Genomic DNA, 14,999 nt, shown 5'->3' with positions numbered 1-14,999 from the left:
TCCCTCAGCTGAAAGATCTCCATAGCAGTTCAATTGGGGTTTCTCTAACCCTTTATATGAGCACTGAGCCAAAAATCTAATTTTCTGAATCAGTACTTAAGTGTTTGATTTTAATGTGCTTTCACTGATTTACAAACAGTGTCATCTTCTTTCTGTATATTTACTTCCTCTTTTTATTCATTTTAACAGCATCCTCAAACAGAATCATTGAGAGATTATTTTCAGGGGCTGTTACTCGGTGAGTAAAAACGTGAACAAGAATACGTAGCCAATTACTTTACTGTAATAACTGTAGAGTATCTAAATGGTTCTGTCTCTTTTCTTTCCAGGGGTAATGCTGTGCAGAGAGAAGGCAGGATGAGCTACGCTGAGTTTGTCTGGTTTCTGATATCTGAGGAAGACAAAAAAAATCCCACCAGGTATTTCAAAAGTTGTTCCAATATGTGTTTAGATTAGTACACTGCAGGTATGCAACAAATAATCTGAGTCTGTGCGTAACACATTTGTTACCTGTCTTTCCAGTATAGAGTACTGGTTCCGCTGCATGGACGTGGATGGTGATGGTGTCCTTTCCATGTTTGAGTTGGAGTATTTTTATGAAGAACAGTGTGAGAGGATGGAAAGAATGGGCATCGAGCCTCTACCCTTTCAGGATTTGCTCTGCCAGATGCTCGACCTGGTCAAACCTGAGAACCCAGGTTAGTGCTCAAACTTTCTTGCCCTTGCTCTTTTTTTTTCTTATTTCACAATTACGTTTTAATCAGTAGAGAGCCAAACACTGCCATTCTGCTTTTGAGACATTACACCTGCATGTGTTTGTGTTATTTCCTTTAGGTAAGATAACTCTGAGTGACTTGAAACGCTGCCGGATGGCTCACATATTCTTTGACACTTTCTTCAACCTGGAGAAGTACCTGGACCATGAGCAGAGAGACCCATTTGCTGTGCAAAAGGTGCAAATCTTCTACTTTTATTTATAATATTCAACTATAACTGTGGATCTTCTTGATATTGTGATGACCCACTCAGAAGGCATGCATGTTAGGTTATTAGTGATTTGAAATTGTGACTCCCCACAGTGTATAATCCAGCTGGATTTTTTTCTAGTGTCATATATCTTCTTCACTTAGTATTATTATTATTATTATTATTATTATTAAGTTTTGTGTCTTTTGTCTAAAGCTTTAAAACACCAATATGTATTGTGTTTGTGTTGCTCCAGGACATTGATAGTGAAGGTCCAGAGCCATCTGACTGGGATAAATATGCCTCAGAGGAGTATGAGATACTAGTGGCAGAGGAGACTGCAAATGAACAGCTGCACGAGGGGTAAGGCGTAGACACGTTCACACTAATTCACATTATTAACTAAAAGTTTATCATTTTTATTAAGAATAAAGGTGTATATCAGTTCTCTCTGTTGTGTTCCCAGGTCATTTGATGATGACTACGAATCTGAGGAGCTTCAAGTTCCTGGAGAAATTGGGAAAATGGAAAAACTGGTCATATCAGACCTGTCTGCATAAAACTTGGAATTCTTGGGCTTCTCTTTCTGGTAAACAGAAAGCAGCAAGGTGATGGAGGGCCACTCTGGATATATGCATCCATACATGGATCGAAAGACAGACAGAGAAAGGAATTCTGGCTCCTGTCTCATGATTTCTCTGTGGAGTTATTGTATTGTATGTGTGTGTGAGCATGGCCATAAACCAGTACTGTTCTGGTGTCTGGTGCAATAATGCGTCTGTATTCACACAAAAAAGAATGTCCCTGCCTCCAGCTTTTTGCTCCACAGAAGCCAAAGACAGAAGTTTGGTAAGCTCAAGAAGGACTCAAAGAAAAACACTTAACTGTAAAATAATGTAATTATTGTGAATTCTCTACTGACAATCCTGCCAAAGGACAATCTTTTTAAGAATTTTGCTAAGCTCAAGTTAGACTGACAGGAAGCCTGCCATGCACACAAGTAGGCATCTAGTAGGAGAAACTGGCAGGTAGAAAAAATAATGACAATGATAGACACTGCCATTGAAGAGCAACAGTCCACTGCTTAAAAATATGACACACACTGCCTTGAGAAACCTGCTGTGTGAGCATCTTGTCGCCGTGTTTCTCGTAAAGGAAGCTGTTAGTCCCTTTAGTTAGAGGTCATAGAACAGCTTGAGCGGTTATATCAGCACCTCCACTTAGTGGCCAGTATGTGGTACTGCATGCCATCCGTGGCCTGCACAGTGCTTGATGTCTGGCTGTCATTTCTGTGAAGGAGTTTAGTTCACTGCACAGCCTGAGCTGTTCTTTATTGTTGCAGCACTATCAGCGCTCCACCTCTGGACGCTCTCTGGAGTCATGGACAGTTATTTTCAAGCTCTACAATTTCAATGTATTAATTCTCAATCAGATAATGGTGAAAGATAGGGGATATGCACATCAAGTGATGCACAATGCCAGTCATATCAAACTCTCCGGTAGAGTTGGCCAAACATTTCCACCTGTAACATTTGTAATGAAACAATAGATGTGCCTACGATTTGTAAGTTGTTCCTGCCAGTCTCATTCAACATCTCACTGTATGTTTTCCCACATCCTTCTTTTCTTTTCTTTTCTTTTCTTTTCTTTTCTTTTCTTTTCTTTTCTTTTCTTTTCTTTGTTAAACCTTTATTTTTTATGGAATTTTCAATTTGACAAGCAGAAGTGTAGAACAAAAACATTGGGCTTGAGTAAGCTCAGCGCACATCCAAGACAGACGCACCGATACAGTACATTACACAGAAAGCTGAGCTTTATTGTTTTAAGTTAAAAAGAGAGGACTGGGAAAAGTCATTCTGTCACTTCATCATCAGAGTTATCTTCTCCGTTTATTCTCTCACATCCATTTTTGAATTTGTACACTGCCTTCTAATTCATGTGAACTGTTACTGTCGTTTAGTCTCTGTAAAAGTATCCCCTTTTTACATACCTGTTTACATCTCATCACTATTGATCATTTGTTTATTAGCGTTTCTGAAGTCCACTCTACCTGTAACACACAAAAACACACCACTAAAGATGCCTTTTAATAAATAGGTTGCCTAAAGCAAATTTTAAACTCACATATGTAGTGGTATCATGCCGGCAAACCATTACATAGATACGTTTGAGATTTCAAACAGCACTTCACTACAGTGTTTGTGGCTTTTAGAAAAAATGATTCTCTGAATACGTGTCCCTGTTATTCAAACAACAGAAGACATGCTGAAGAGTTTCCAGTAGAACTCTCTGTAGTGTACATTGTCCTGGCACTACAGTTTGTGCTTTATAGAAACTAAGAACACACTGTTCTGTTGCATAGATGTATCACTGCTCAATTGCTGTATAGTTATTCAGAAATTCCCATTCATTGTACTGAGATGAAGCCTTATTTTTTTAGGCACATTTTTCTTAAAATCTCTTAAAACCAGTTGTTATAGTACAACCCAATCAATGTTTATGGTTAGATGCCACAATGTGAGTTTGGTCTGTGAACCCTTTAACTCCTTTATTTACTGTAATAGCTAGGAGTGTGTGTTTGCACTGATAGAAGAGTGTGCTTTAGGAGCCTGTGTTGTGTAGCTCTGTTTCAAGCCGTTTTGTTGCCATGGGGATTGTGCTCCAGGATCGGTGGATGTGTGCGCCCTTGTATAACTCTTTAATTAGTAGTAGTCCTCAGTGGCTTTAAATTCACCGATATATACATCCTTTTCTGGCATTTGCTGTACAGACTCACCATAGTATAGTTGTAGTTGAAGGGTAAAAAAGACAGCTTGCGGATGCTGCAAGGTTTTAAGGGCCTTGATCACCCCACTTCTGCTTTATATTTGTTGTAAATCTCTCTAGCTTTGTAATAAGCAATATTATAATATTATTAACAGTAATAATGAGCCATTATGGACATAACAACTGTAATATGATGGTTTGTATTACTGTGCCACTGTGTGGCTTTGGGATGGGGGGTAAATTATGTTAGCTGTGTGTATGCTTGTGTTAGACGTGCAGTGGATTTTATCAGCAGAAGTGGGTGAAATCCTCTTTTCTACCCAACCTGACAATCACAAAATTTGTAGATACAAGATATCATCTAATATAGAAACTGTTGAGACAGATTTTTCACTGCTGTGATCACATTCATTCACTCATTAAGAGATTTCTTCGCCTATACGGTATACAAGAAAGAACTAATTATGGTGATGGGACATCAAGTCTGGACGACAACTTTTTGGTTCTATGCAAAGTATCCTGGTGCTCACACTCCAAGCATCAGGAAAGGAGCAAAGCCATGCAGGACTTTTACTTTACTTTTAAAGGTAGAGAAAAGAGTTTATTTTTGATCTGTGCACAGAAAACTTGAGTAGGCTGAGATATGATGCAAAGTCTGGTGGTTATTGTATTGGCATGGTTTTCCCTCTTTACATCCATCAATTCTTTCTTTTAGTCTTTCAATCTTTCTTTCTTTTTTCTGTCCTGTCTCCTGTTATTTGTTGCTTTCATTTTAAATTTAAAAGTTTAAATAAAGATGTTTTAAAAAAATATTTCCTCTTTGCTCTTTATGGTCTTATTCCATGACACACGTGTCACGTTCAGACATCATTATTCCCTCCTGCGTACACACACTTTGTGATCTTAACGTTTGCTTGCACTGGTGCTCAATAGCCCGTCTCGGATACTGGCTATTTTCAATCTTAAAGCTTAAGATTTTCCATGTTGTTGTTTAATTTCATCTGTTGTAGTTATTTTTAACAAATTCACCTTTGACCCTATGACGCTGCAGTGAATCATTATGCTAGCATCAGAGCCTCCATGACAAGAGCAGGAGCTAAACAGGAAGTCTGTGGTCAATGAGTCACATTGTTGAGGGTTTTTTTTTTCTTTTGGGATATTTAGGAGATTCCCAAATTGGCAACAACCAAAAATCTAGGGTTGATTGTGATTTTAGATTACATCAGCTGAGCTGTTTTCCAAGCAAACTATTTTTGCTGCCCCAGCTTAGAGGCATGATTATACAGGTGACAAGTAAGCCAATGAGCTACACAACCTTTTTTTAATCTGTAGTAGCAAAGACAATCTCCATTGAGCTTACAGTGTCATTGTTCCTGCTCTCAGCGAGCGTTGTATTGGTTCAAAAATGTGTCTAAAATACTGTAAGCAATACCTAATTTTATACAATAGAACAATGGTAAAAAATGCATTCCGTGAATCAAAATTAGAATACTTTATTAATCCCTAAGGAAATTATGTGAGTTACAGTTGCTCCAAGACAGTAACAGTAACAGACTAAACTATTTAAATAATACAATATGTTACAGAGTTTACAAATTTAAGAAATGGCATTAATATATACAAATCGCTTAACTATAAATATAAAGAATATTACAGAGGTGAAAATATTACGGGGTGGAATATATATGATTGACATTTGACTCTAACCTGTGAACTTTGTCATTTGCTATTTTACAGTAGCGCGTGTGTAGATATTGCATTGTTTACAGTGTATTAGATGAATATGGGTGTGCAAATGAGTATGAAAAGAATATGGGTCTCTCTCTCTCTATGTTGGCGCTATGATGCCCCCCAGCAACACTGAACTGGATAAGTGGTTACAAAGATGGATGGATGGAAAATGACATATATAAATGACATAGGCTTTGAACCCCTTGAATGCCATTTTGACAGTTATATTTTCATCAATTAAAAATGTAATAAACTCTAAAGTTTCTACAGTGATGCCAATCACAGTGTTTGAGTTACAATGGTAACCAGCTCCTTAGCAAACATCGATGGAACTGCCATGTTTTTTTTGTTTGATGGCACTATAGAAAAATGAGGTCAGCAAGGTTATTTTGTCATCTTTTGTGCTATAAAGGTCTGTACCAGGTCTCTTCATGCCACAATCCATCCAATGGCTCTCAAGTTGTCATGATATTGGAGAAATCAGCAAAGTGACTGAAGATGAAGATGCATTTGAGAATGCAAGTATTTCATGCATCCCACTGAACATTGAAGGGTCTTTACCCTGCCAACTTCCTACTACACAGACTGATATCTGATTGCAACTTTGTGTGAACAAGATGGAGTTGTATCTCCTGGACATCCTACCTATCCAGCTAGGTTGCCTAAAACACACGAGAAAATACATTTTTGGACTATTCCATGTACCCAATTCTTCTAATGTTTTTAAAAGTTTGTGAAAATGTCAGGAGGCTTTATCTTGTGGGGACCATAACGTTTAATTATAATATTGTTTTACTTCACAAGTTGTGATCACACAAATTAATTGCTTCAGCTAACTGTGCTTTTAGATGAAACTGTTTTTACAGTGTTTTAGTTCCACCCCTGTGTTTTCACCCATCTTGATAAAACTGATTTGTGTAAATAGCACTTAAGAAAACGTATGTTATATATTTCTGTGGGGATGTAATTCTTGGCAAAATGAGGGTGATTGCAGGCACCGTTTCTTCTGGGGGTTTATTGTTCTGAATGCACTGATTGTTCGAACAATGGTGTAATAGTTGGCACGGTGTCACATTGTGATTTGCTCATGAGCAATTGGCCTCCCAGCGAAGGTCAGAGTGGACTGGTCATTGTTTAAAATGGCACTCTGCTTGTTTTCCACAAATGTCAGGGACAAAGAAATTAGCCAACCAGATCGCTGGCCCACCTTCTTGAGTCACAGACATTCCAAGGCTGTGATTGCCAACGCCCACCACCCTATGGTGGGGTGACCCAGCCAGTGTGAAATCCCCACCGTGATGTCATGACTGGAAGGTATTCTTTAAGATGGAACATATGACATGATTGGCAAAGATGGAACAAATGCAAATCTCATCTAAACACTGTGGGGGGATAAAGCTGACTGGGAAACCCACAAAATGGTGAGGCGACAACTGGAACCAATTGATCTCATCGAAGAGAAGTGCATGGGCACTGTAAGGCCTTGATTAATGTAGAGTGCGGTGCTTGTTCCACGCATACCAGTGATGCCAGAAACATAAGCTTTGGATAAAGCTGTCTGAGAAAGTCCTGAAAAGAGGAAGGAAACAACTGGAAGCAATTCATCTTATCAAAGCGAGACAAAGAGATGAGCTTGGGCAAAGAAAGCCTTTGAAATTGCTTCTTGTTCCAGATGTTCCAGAGGTACTAAATAGAATATTAATACTAACTATTTCGAGCCAAAAGACCCCCAAAACAAACCTAAAATGGTAAGAGTCCAAGTAAGAGAAAAGATATAATTTGTTTTAACATTACAGTTTCTCTTTCTAGCATGTCATGTTGGTAAATTTGTATTTAAATTCTCATTGCATTACATATATATCCTGATGTAATGCAGTGAATTAAAAACCATAGATTAAACAGTGTCATGTGTACAAATAAGAAGTTAGCAAAGAACCAATTGTAGAACCAGCTGCATTTCTTTAGTTGAAATTATAAAGAATGCCAAAGATTACGCAGTTTGACACACAGGTATTAGCCAAAAAATGTTATATCTCACCATGGCATGCATTGTCTCCTTAAAACATTGAGGAAGCTGGACAAGTGAAAAACAAAAGGAGATGAACGTCATGTCCTTAAAAAAACAGGACAAAAAAATCCAGCAAACACCTAACACGTGACCTGGGAGATGCATCTCACCATTCCATTTATCCACATACTCTTCACTCAAACCTCATCAGGAATGGTCTCAGTGGAAGGGTGGCTGTCAGGAAGTCATTCTTAAGGACGGGAAGCAGGAGGGAAAGACTGAGGTATGCCAAGTTACACAGGAACTGCAATGATAATCAGTATCTTAAAATTGTCATCTGTGTGTATGGACGAACTCAGGAGGCTTTTGATTGATCATGGAATACCATCTGACAAAACAAACAAACAAAAAGGCCAAACAAACAAACAAACAAAAAGGCCAATGCAGCAAAAGCATACCTGGGCAGAAAAAAAACACAATGGAACACAATTGGCTCAAGAATAAAGGTGGCAATATCAAATATTGATTTTAAAGGTCATTAGAAGTCTAAAAAGTCTGTTTTTGCCTTGTATACTATATTTCCATGTATTTTTGCACATCTTTTAATAAATCACTGCAACTATTACTCATTCACCTTGCAAAATATGAAGAGCTCAGAGGTAGTTCAAGACTTTTGCACAGTACTGTATTCCAATTAAATGCACAATTCAGGGCATGGAGGTACAAACACATATGTCAGAGAAATCATTTTAGTATATAATGGTCCAACCAGCTGCCCTGCATACTGAAAAAGGAGGAAAAAAAAGGTTTGGAGGGGGCAGAGAGAGGTGGGAGACATGTCTGCACTTGCTGGTTTGCTGAGAGCCTTGGGTTGACTCTTTTGAACTCATGATGAGGTAAATTCCATCCTCACATCTTTGGAAAGAAGTACCTTACATGCACACACACATGCACGCACCATCATGTTGCACCTCTCTGTTCCAAGGCGTCGATTATCAGCCCATTACCCGCTCTTAGACCAGCATTTCTGATAATGTGTACACAAACACTACATATGTACACACAACATACACCCATAAATGCATACATAAACACACACGCGTGCAAGATCTAAGAGTGGAGTAAGGGCATAATTAACATCTAGAAAACCACACTGAAGAGCTGGCTGCTGTCCAATAATCTCATTTCCTGCTTTCCCTTCTTTACTTTCTATCTGTTATAAGAATATAGAGTGCATATTATCATATGGCTGGACACATTCCACTTACTTCAAAGCCCTTTGGTGAGTGTGCATGATTACAGGGTGGGCTTGGTTTAAAGAGCCTCAGAGAGAAAAAAATCTGAGGAGGAGAGATGAGGAGAAAGAAGGCAAGAGAGAAAGCAGCTGGGTTGGTGGTAAACATCTGGCAGTTGTGGAGGCCTGGCCCTGACATACAGGGGAAATAGTTGCGTTGCTGTTCCAAGATCTGCTCCCTCCAGTCTTTCCTCATCCGCTCTCCTCCACAGATCTAATCTAATGTGACTAAATGTCTGTAAAGGTCCAACACGTCACTCAAGGTTGGCCTACTTTGGCTTTGTTAACAGAATTATTTAAATCAAGAAGGTATTTTTTTTAAATTCACAGACTGATTGTCTCTGACTACTACACATACATTGTTTCCACAGCTCAAAATTGTGGGAACAGCTTCTTGATTCTGAGTTACAGCCCCTGTTGCACAATTCATTTCTCTCTTGTTTTAAAGCTAAGCCCTTCCCTAACTCATCTGCTTCTCTTTATCTACATCCCCCCTTGTGAGGACGCATTTAAGACAGAGGAGCTCAGTGTGGTGTAGGGACGTAAACTCATAAGTCATTGGTGTTCATAAAATTGTATGGCATTTGCTATTATATTCAAAAGGTACAAGAGAAGCGAGAACGAGATATGCTTAATGGGCTCAGAAAGCAGCATCCATATTTCCATGACAACTGTGCCAACTTGGTCTGCTTTGAAAAAGAACCTGATGTGATCAAAATGTCAAGAAGACCATTTAATGTGTTCTTGATGGTTTCTGGGAAGGATTTAATACCTAAAAGAACACACAAATATTTATTTTGATATGGCTTTACACAGTTTAAGTATTATTTTATATTGCATTATGGCTTGTACATTTAGGACATTATTTTTTGTGGGGGATTTACTATAGAAGCTACATAACAATATTTGTATCCAAACATCTAATAAGGTATATGAGGCAAAGAATTTTGTGTGTACAAGGCACAATAGTCAAAAGGGTGTCAAGTGTTTAGGGAACACTGTGAAATCCAAAGTGTTTTTGTGGAAATAACCTACATGAAAGCAGAAAAAGCTGAGCCGACATCTTATAAGGAGAGGAGTTCTCGCACTACATTAATCCTCAGTGGTATTTTTGGTGGGCAAGTATGATTTGTCTTTTTCGCCATATCAGTTGCCCCCTTGGGATGATTTGTGTTCACTGAATTGAACCGAATTCCATTTAATTCCTCACAGGCACATTGTCCTGGTAAAGGACCATATTTCTTTTACTGGCTTCGAATTACACCGGTGACTGTTTTCTTAGTGCAGTTGCTGGAATGTGTTTGTGTGTGCCAGCTGAGAGAAATGAAGAGCTCAGGGGCAACGAGTGTATTTGGCTCTGAGTGCCTGTTTGAAAATACAGTAAGAATTATCAATGAGGACAAACATATACAAAACACGGGTGTAGCGAATTAAACGGCCTGTTTTTGTTGTTGCACTTGCCAGGGTTAAATGAAACAATGTCATTCTGGTTTTCTGCAGTGTTGAATTTTCTGTGATTGAAGCCAATGAGGGGCTCAAAGTGCAATAAAAATTTGTTGTGAATTTCAATTTAACAACAATTTCTGATCTGCGATTTTACTCCCTTTTTTTTTATTGTGAAAGTAAAGTTACTGTTTTCATCAAATGATGGATTTATAGGTTTGTACTGAATCTATAAAAATTATGTTTTTGGCCCCGAGACACGTTTTGTGTTCTAATTGTGACATGCACTTGTTGGCAATGATGTCTTAATTTCAAGCGCTAACATGCACATTTGTATATGTGTGGAAGTCTGCTATAATGAACCCCGGGGGAAGAAGGTGAATGTATGCACAGATGCAATATGGTATTGTGTAGCATATCATACACTGATCAGTATTGGAAAAGTCTTATTCTTTTTAAAACCTGTAGCAAATTCACCACATATGTTTTAGAAAATAAATCAGACCATTAATCGATGTGCGTTTTTCAGGTATCAATGCTGAACCTAAAACCCTTGAAACTGTGGGCTCTTGGTGGGCTAAATGATGCTGAGTTCAGCCACCAGAGGGACTTTGGTCTGTGGTTAAAGATGTTTTAGAGGTGCTGGAACAGAGCTTTGACCCACTTGACACTCAAAAATCTGCTATGGGTGAATTAGTTTGAATATATGGTATAAGAAATTATTGTATTGTATATTACTTGAGAAGTTTATTTTATTTATTTATTTTTTCTACATTTATTGTTGAGTTCTTGGTGATTTTTTTTAAAAAAAAATTGTTTTTTATTTATAGTTTTTTAAAATTTATTTTTAACTTAAAATTTTTTGAAATGACAAGAAACATGACACAGGTACTGGGTACTGGAATGAATATATTCTGTAGCATTATGACAGATAAAATCAATTCAGCCTTGGGTTTGTTTGCCTTAGAGTTCACCCACCTCTTTGGACTTACATAACCTTTTAACGCAGATGTCTTAGGAGTCAACAACCAATAAAAAGCATAAAAGGATCTCATATTTTATGCATAGATAATTTTTTTCATGTTCTGTGTTTAGTTTGAATCTTTTTCGTGGAATCACCAAGAGAATAAATTATAACTCAATATTTGTGAATTTTGTATACACGGCTTTATTCTGATTACTGAACTCTATCGGAATAAATAATTCCTTAAAAGCACTTTAAAATTGTTAGTCTACTTGATAATATCGGTATATTAAATAGGCAAATTTGGTATTTAAGTAACTAAAACATTCCTTCAAAACTTTTATTTCTTTTTTAAAAAAATTACCGTGCCCCAGTTTTGTTTTGTTTTTCTTTTCTTTCTCTCCATGACTGTAAACCCCTGTCCGCCCTCATTTATTCTATGCTGTGAGAGAAGGGTGCTATAGCGTTCTGTTTTGGCTTTCTCACTGCGCGCTGTACATTACGGTAGAGGCGGGATCTCGCTCCATGTGGGTCGGCTATGATTGACATGGCGGAGTCTCCCAGTACTCGTAGCGTCGAGCCAGCAGACAGGCAAGACCCGACCCAGGGAATTAAAAAACGCGCAGCCACGTCTGTTTGAAGATTATTTTATTACAGCGAGGTGAGTCCTTTTACAGTTTTTAAGCAGCATTCCCGAACCCGGACAAAGTGGGAAATCGAGGCAACTGGAGTGGATGTTGAAAAAGTTTTAGAAGTGCGTGTGTCTGTGTGTGAGTTTGGAGAGCTGAGCGCTGACGCCGGCAGTCTGGGCCACTTGGCCAACGCAAAGGAAAAAGGAAAACTGCTTTACCACTGCGGAGGAGGGTGAAACGAAACTTTTTTTGTGTGTTGCTCAAAAATTCCTTTTATTTTGAAACAACAAGGAAAAGCAAAACAGAGGGGATTGTCGTGCTAATTCCTCACACTAGTCGCGTGAATGTGTCGGACTGTGCGTTTTGGAGTCTGCTCTTTGTGGTCCCGATTTCTCAGCTTTCACCAAAGAATGTGTTTTTGTCTCCGAGGACTTCAGATGGAGTGAGTGCGCAACAGAAGAAAACCGTTGTCTCCGTGGCTTGTTTCTAATAATCAACTGCTGGTGCGCTGCGACTTGCATTGTGGAAATTGTCGTTTTTGTTGTTGCTGCTTAAAATCAGGAAATGAGCACTTTTATAGCTGGAAAATAACTTGGAAAGGAAGATGCTGAGGCAGTCAGATTTGACAGAGGGGGTTGCGAAATCATTGAATTGACACTATAGGGGATTCTGTTGTGTTGGATAACTGTCGAGAAGCGTTGAAGGGGCCGTTTAAGATCGACTTTCCGTTGACTTTGTGTGCGGTTGCAGAATGCAGTGAAAAGCTTTGGAGGAGGAAAAAAAAATCCCAACTCCAGCATATCCTAGCATTCCTTCCAGCCAGCCAGCCAGTCTCTCTCTCTCACCCTCTCTCTCCCCCAGAAACGACTACGTGTCTGTTTATGCAGGAGACAAATTTTTCTCTCAGCCTCTCTGATGCAGACGTGGAAATCAAACATTGGTCTTCTGCTCGACACGATCGATTATCTGACTTCCACGTAGTTACAGAAAGACTATAGGCCCTTGTCCCACCGCATTAGGAGAAAACTTGAGATGAGTTGGGCTGCAGGATCGTTGGTAGCTTGTCAGGTTTTTCTTTTTCTTTTTCTTTCTCCCCCTGTTTAATAACGGGACTCAATAGTTGTCATTAAAATGTCATTACTGGTGGTGGCAGTATTGGTGAGGTGTAATTGGAGCATTGATTTGGGGGTTGCATATCTCCCCGTGTTGTGCGCTTCAGGTCCACGTCTGATGATATTGGTTACGGGCTTGGCGGGATTACCCAACGCATCACACACATGTACGCTTCTTCTACTTTTTCATGGGAGAAAGTGAAGGAAAGGGAGACGGAGAAATCCGATCCCAAATAGATGACGTCACGTGACATTCCTTTGGTGAAAGGCTGATGTGGCCATGATTTTTTTTCCCCTTTCTTTACCCCCCCGAAAAAAAGGAAAACGATATCTGACTTTTCTTTGAGGGGGATGAATGAGGTCGGCTTCCAGCTGAAAAGGTGTGTTTGGGTTTAGAGTGTGAAGGAATTCTCCCAGTGCTGCTTGAATGAGCAATTTATCTTGCTTCCACGAGAGCATCAAAAAGTTTTAGCATCAGACAGTTAAGTTGTGGACAGTAAGCTGAGAGGTGGACAGCTGGATGCAGGTAAAGCTTTAATCAAAGTGTGGCACTCTAACATGATTAAAAGCCTTTTCTGCTGAAAGTAGCATCTGTTGGATCTAACTCAGATCCCAAGAGGAATCAGGTTAAAAGGTAAGATAGGCTTTCAGATTTGGGACCATCCTGCTTTACAGCTCCAGCATTATTCTTTGTGTTTCATTGGTGTCAGATTCAGCACAGCTTGTTGCCTGAAGCTTGAATTAAATGTGCAACATTGTACACAGCTGAAACTCCTAGGATATATGTAGCAAGGATTTGCCTTAAAACTGATGCAACTTTATATCAAATGATCCTTATTTTCTCATTTTCACATTTTCTCTGTGCGTCTTTAAGCAGACGCAGTCAGATTGGGGTTATACTGGAGTCACATTGAAGGAGGGTAACCATTGTTGCTTTAACTTTCCATGTATTTTGCACAAACAGAGAAAGAACAGAGGTTGAATAACACTTTATGTAAGTTTTAAATTTGTCACACAGGTGCAGCCCACACCTTTGTGCCACTAACTGTGATGGTGCGTCATTGCCTACACATGGGGTGATTTTTAACATTGCAGCTTCTGTGATCCAATTAATTAGTTTTTGCATGAGTGATAACCAAAATAATGAGGAAAGGGGAGGCTAAAATATCTTATATGTCAATTCACTGGTCATTTTTTTTCTTTTGGGCAAAGTTCTCTTTACGTGGCATGCGTTTTTCTTCTCTGCTTCTCCAGCATCTACACAGAAAGCATACATGATATTAAAATAAGAAGCTTTGGGTCCAATATTCAGAATGTGGTTATTCTAAGAACAATAAGGAAGTTACTGTCATGTTACATGTGATTTCAGGATGCCAGGAGGATTCTCTTTGTCTTAGTACTCTGGTTCGCTACTGGCCTAATAAAACTCTTTGGTATGCCTGGTTGAAATGGGGTCAGGGAATGGGCAGCCTGGATGATGCTAGCCATTGTATGTGTGTACTTATGTGTCTGACTGGTAACCTAGAACATGCTATCAAATGGGTAGTGTTACCAAGTAGCTCTTGTTTATCAGGAACACAGGCAGATGCAGCTATAGAGTTACATAGACAAAACAATGCTGCCCTGGAATGTGTGTGTGTGTGTGTGTGTGTGTGTGTGTGTGTGTGTGTGTGAGCGTGTGAAAGAGAGGCAAACAAGAAGAAACTTATGATAAAACTCCTCATGAATTCCTGTTACTGTAGTTTTTCAGGCATTAGACTTTTTTTTTATTTCAAGAAAATCACTGATTGATATAAGTGGGTCAATTTGACTAACAGAAACTATTTTGTGAAACATTTATATAGTTGTAGACATTTTATAGACCAAATAAGCGAGATTAGATTTGAAAATAATTGTTGCTTTGCTGAATTAGTCGTTACAGCACAGTGGTGATTTACTTCAAGAGACAAGTGTGTCAGCTTCAAAGGCTTTAGAAAAGAAGAAAAACATGGACAGTCTGTGCAAATTTAAATTTGTTACATTTATGATCTGCAGTTCTTGTCATGTCTGCATATAATCAGTAGTAATTATTATTTATAGTACT

At 38.8% G+C, this 14,999-nt stretch overlaps 2 protein-coding genes across 4 annotated transcripts in view; both read left to right on the top strand.

Annotated features, from left to right (window-relative positions):
- LOC134645230 (serine/threonine-protein phosphatase 2A regulatory subunit B'' subunit alpha-like) overlaps nucleotides 1-4,523 on the top strand; it is a 56,586-nt gene extending 52,063 nt beyond the window's left edge. For both annotated transcript variants that reach the window (XM_063498584.1, XM_063498585.1), the window contains exons 8-13: nucleotides 190-238; nucleotides 330-419; nucleotides 523-698; nucleotides 835-953; nucleotides 1,223-1,329; nucleotides 1,433-4,523. In XM_063498584.1, the coding sequence (XP_063354654.1) occupies nucleotides 190-238; nucleotides 330-419; nucleotides 523-698; nucleotides 835-953; nucleotides 1,223-1,329; nucleotides 1,433-1,526 (635 nt within the window). In that variant the 3' untranslated portion in view covers nucleotides 1,527-4,523. The remainder of the gene's footprint in view (nucleotides 1-189; nucleotides 239-329; nucleotides 420-522; nucleotides 699-834; nucleotides 954-1,222; nucleotides 1,330-1,432) is intronic.
- A 7,225-nt stretch (nucleotides 4,524-11,748) lies between these two features.
- The window catches only part of fndc3ba (fibronectin type III domain containing 3Ba), an 85,817-nt gene continuing 82,566 nt past the window's right edge, over nucleotides 11,749-14,999 (top strand). Inside the window, exon 1 of one of the 2 annotated variants that reach the window (XM_063498800.1) lies at nucleotides 11,749-11,833. The gene's annotated coding sequence lies outside the window, so the exon portion shown is untranslated. Of the gene's footprint in view, nucleotides 11,834-12,143; nucleotides 12,247-14,999 lie in introns of those variants that run through there. The other variant, XM_063498802.1, reaches the window with a different exon arrangement.

This window comes from Pelmatolapia mariae, linkage group LG16_19, assembly GCF_036321145.2.
Source record: "Pelmatolapia mariae isolate MD_Pm_ZW linkage group LG16_19, Pm_UMD_F_2, whole genome shotgun sequence".
NCBI lineage: Eukaryota > Metazoa > Chordata > Actinopteri > Cichliformes > Cichlidae > Pelmatolapia > Pelmatolapia mariae.
The sequence above is the reverse complement of the archived record's forward strand: the minus strand, read 5'-3'. Positions and strand labels throughout refer to the sequence as shown.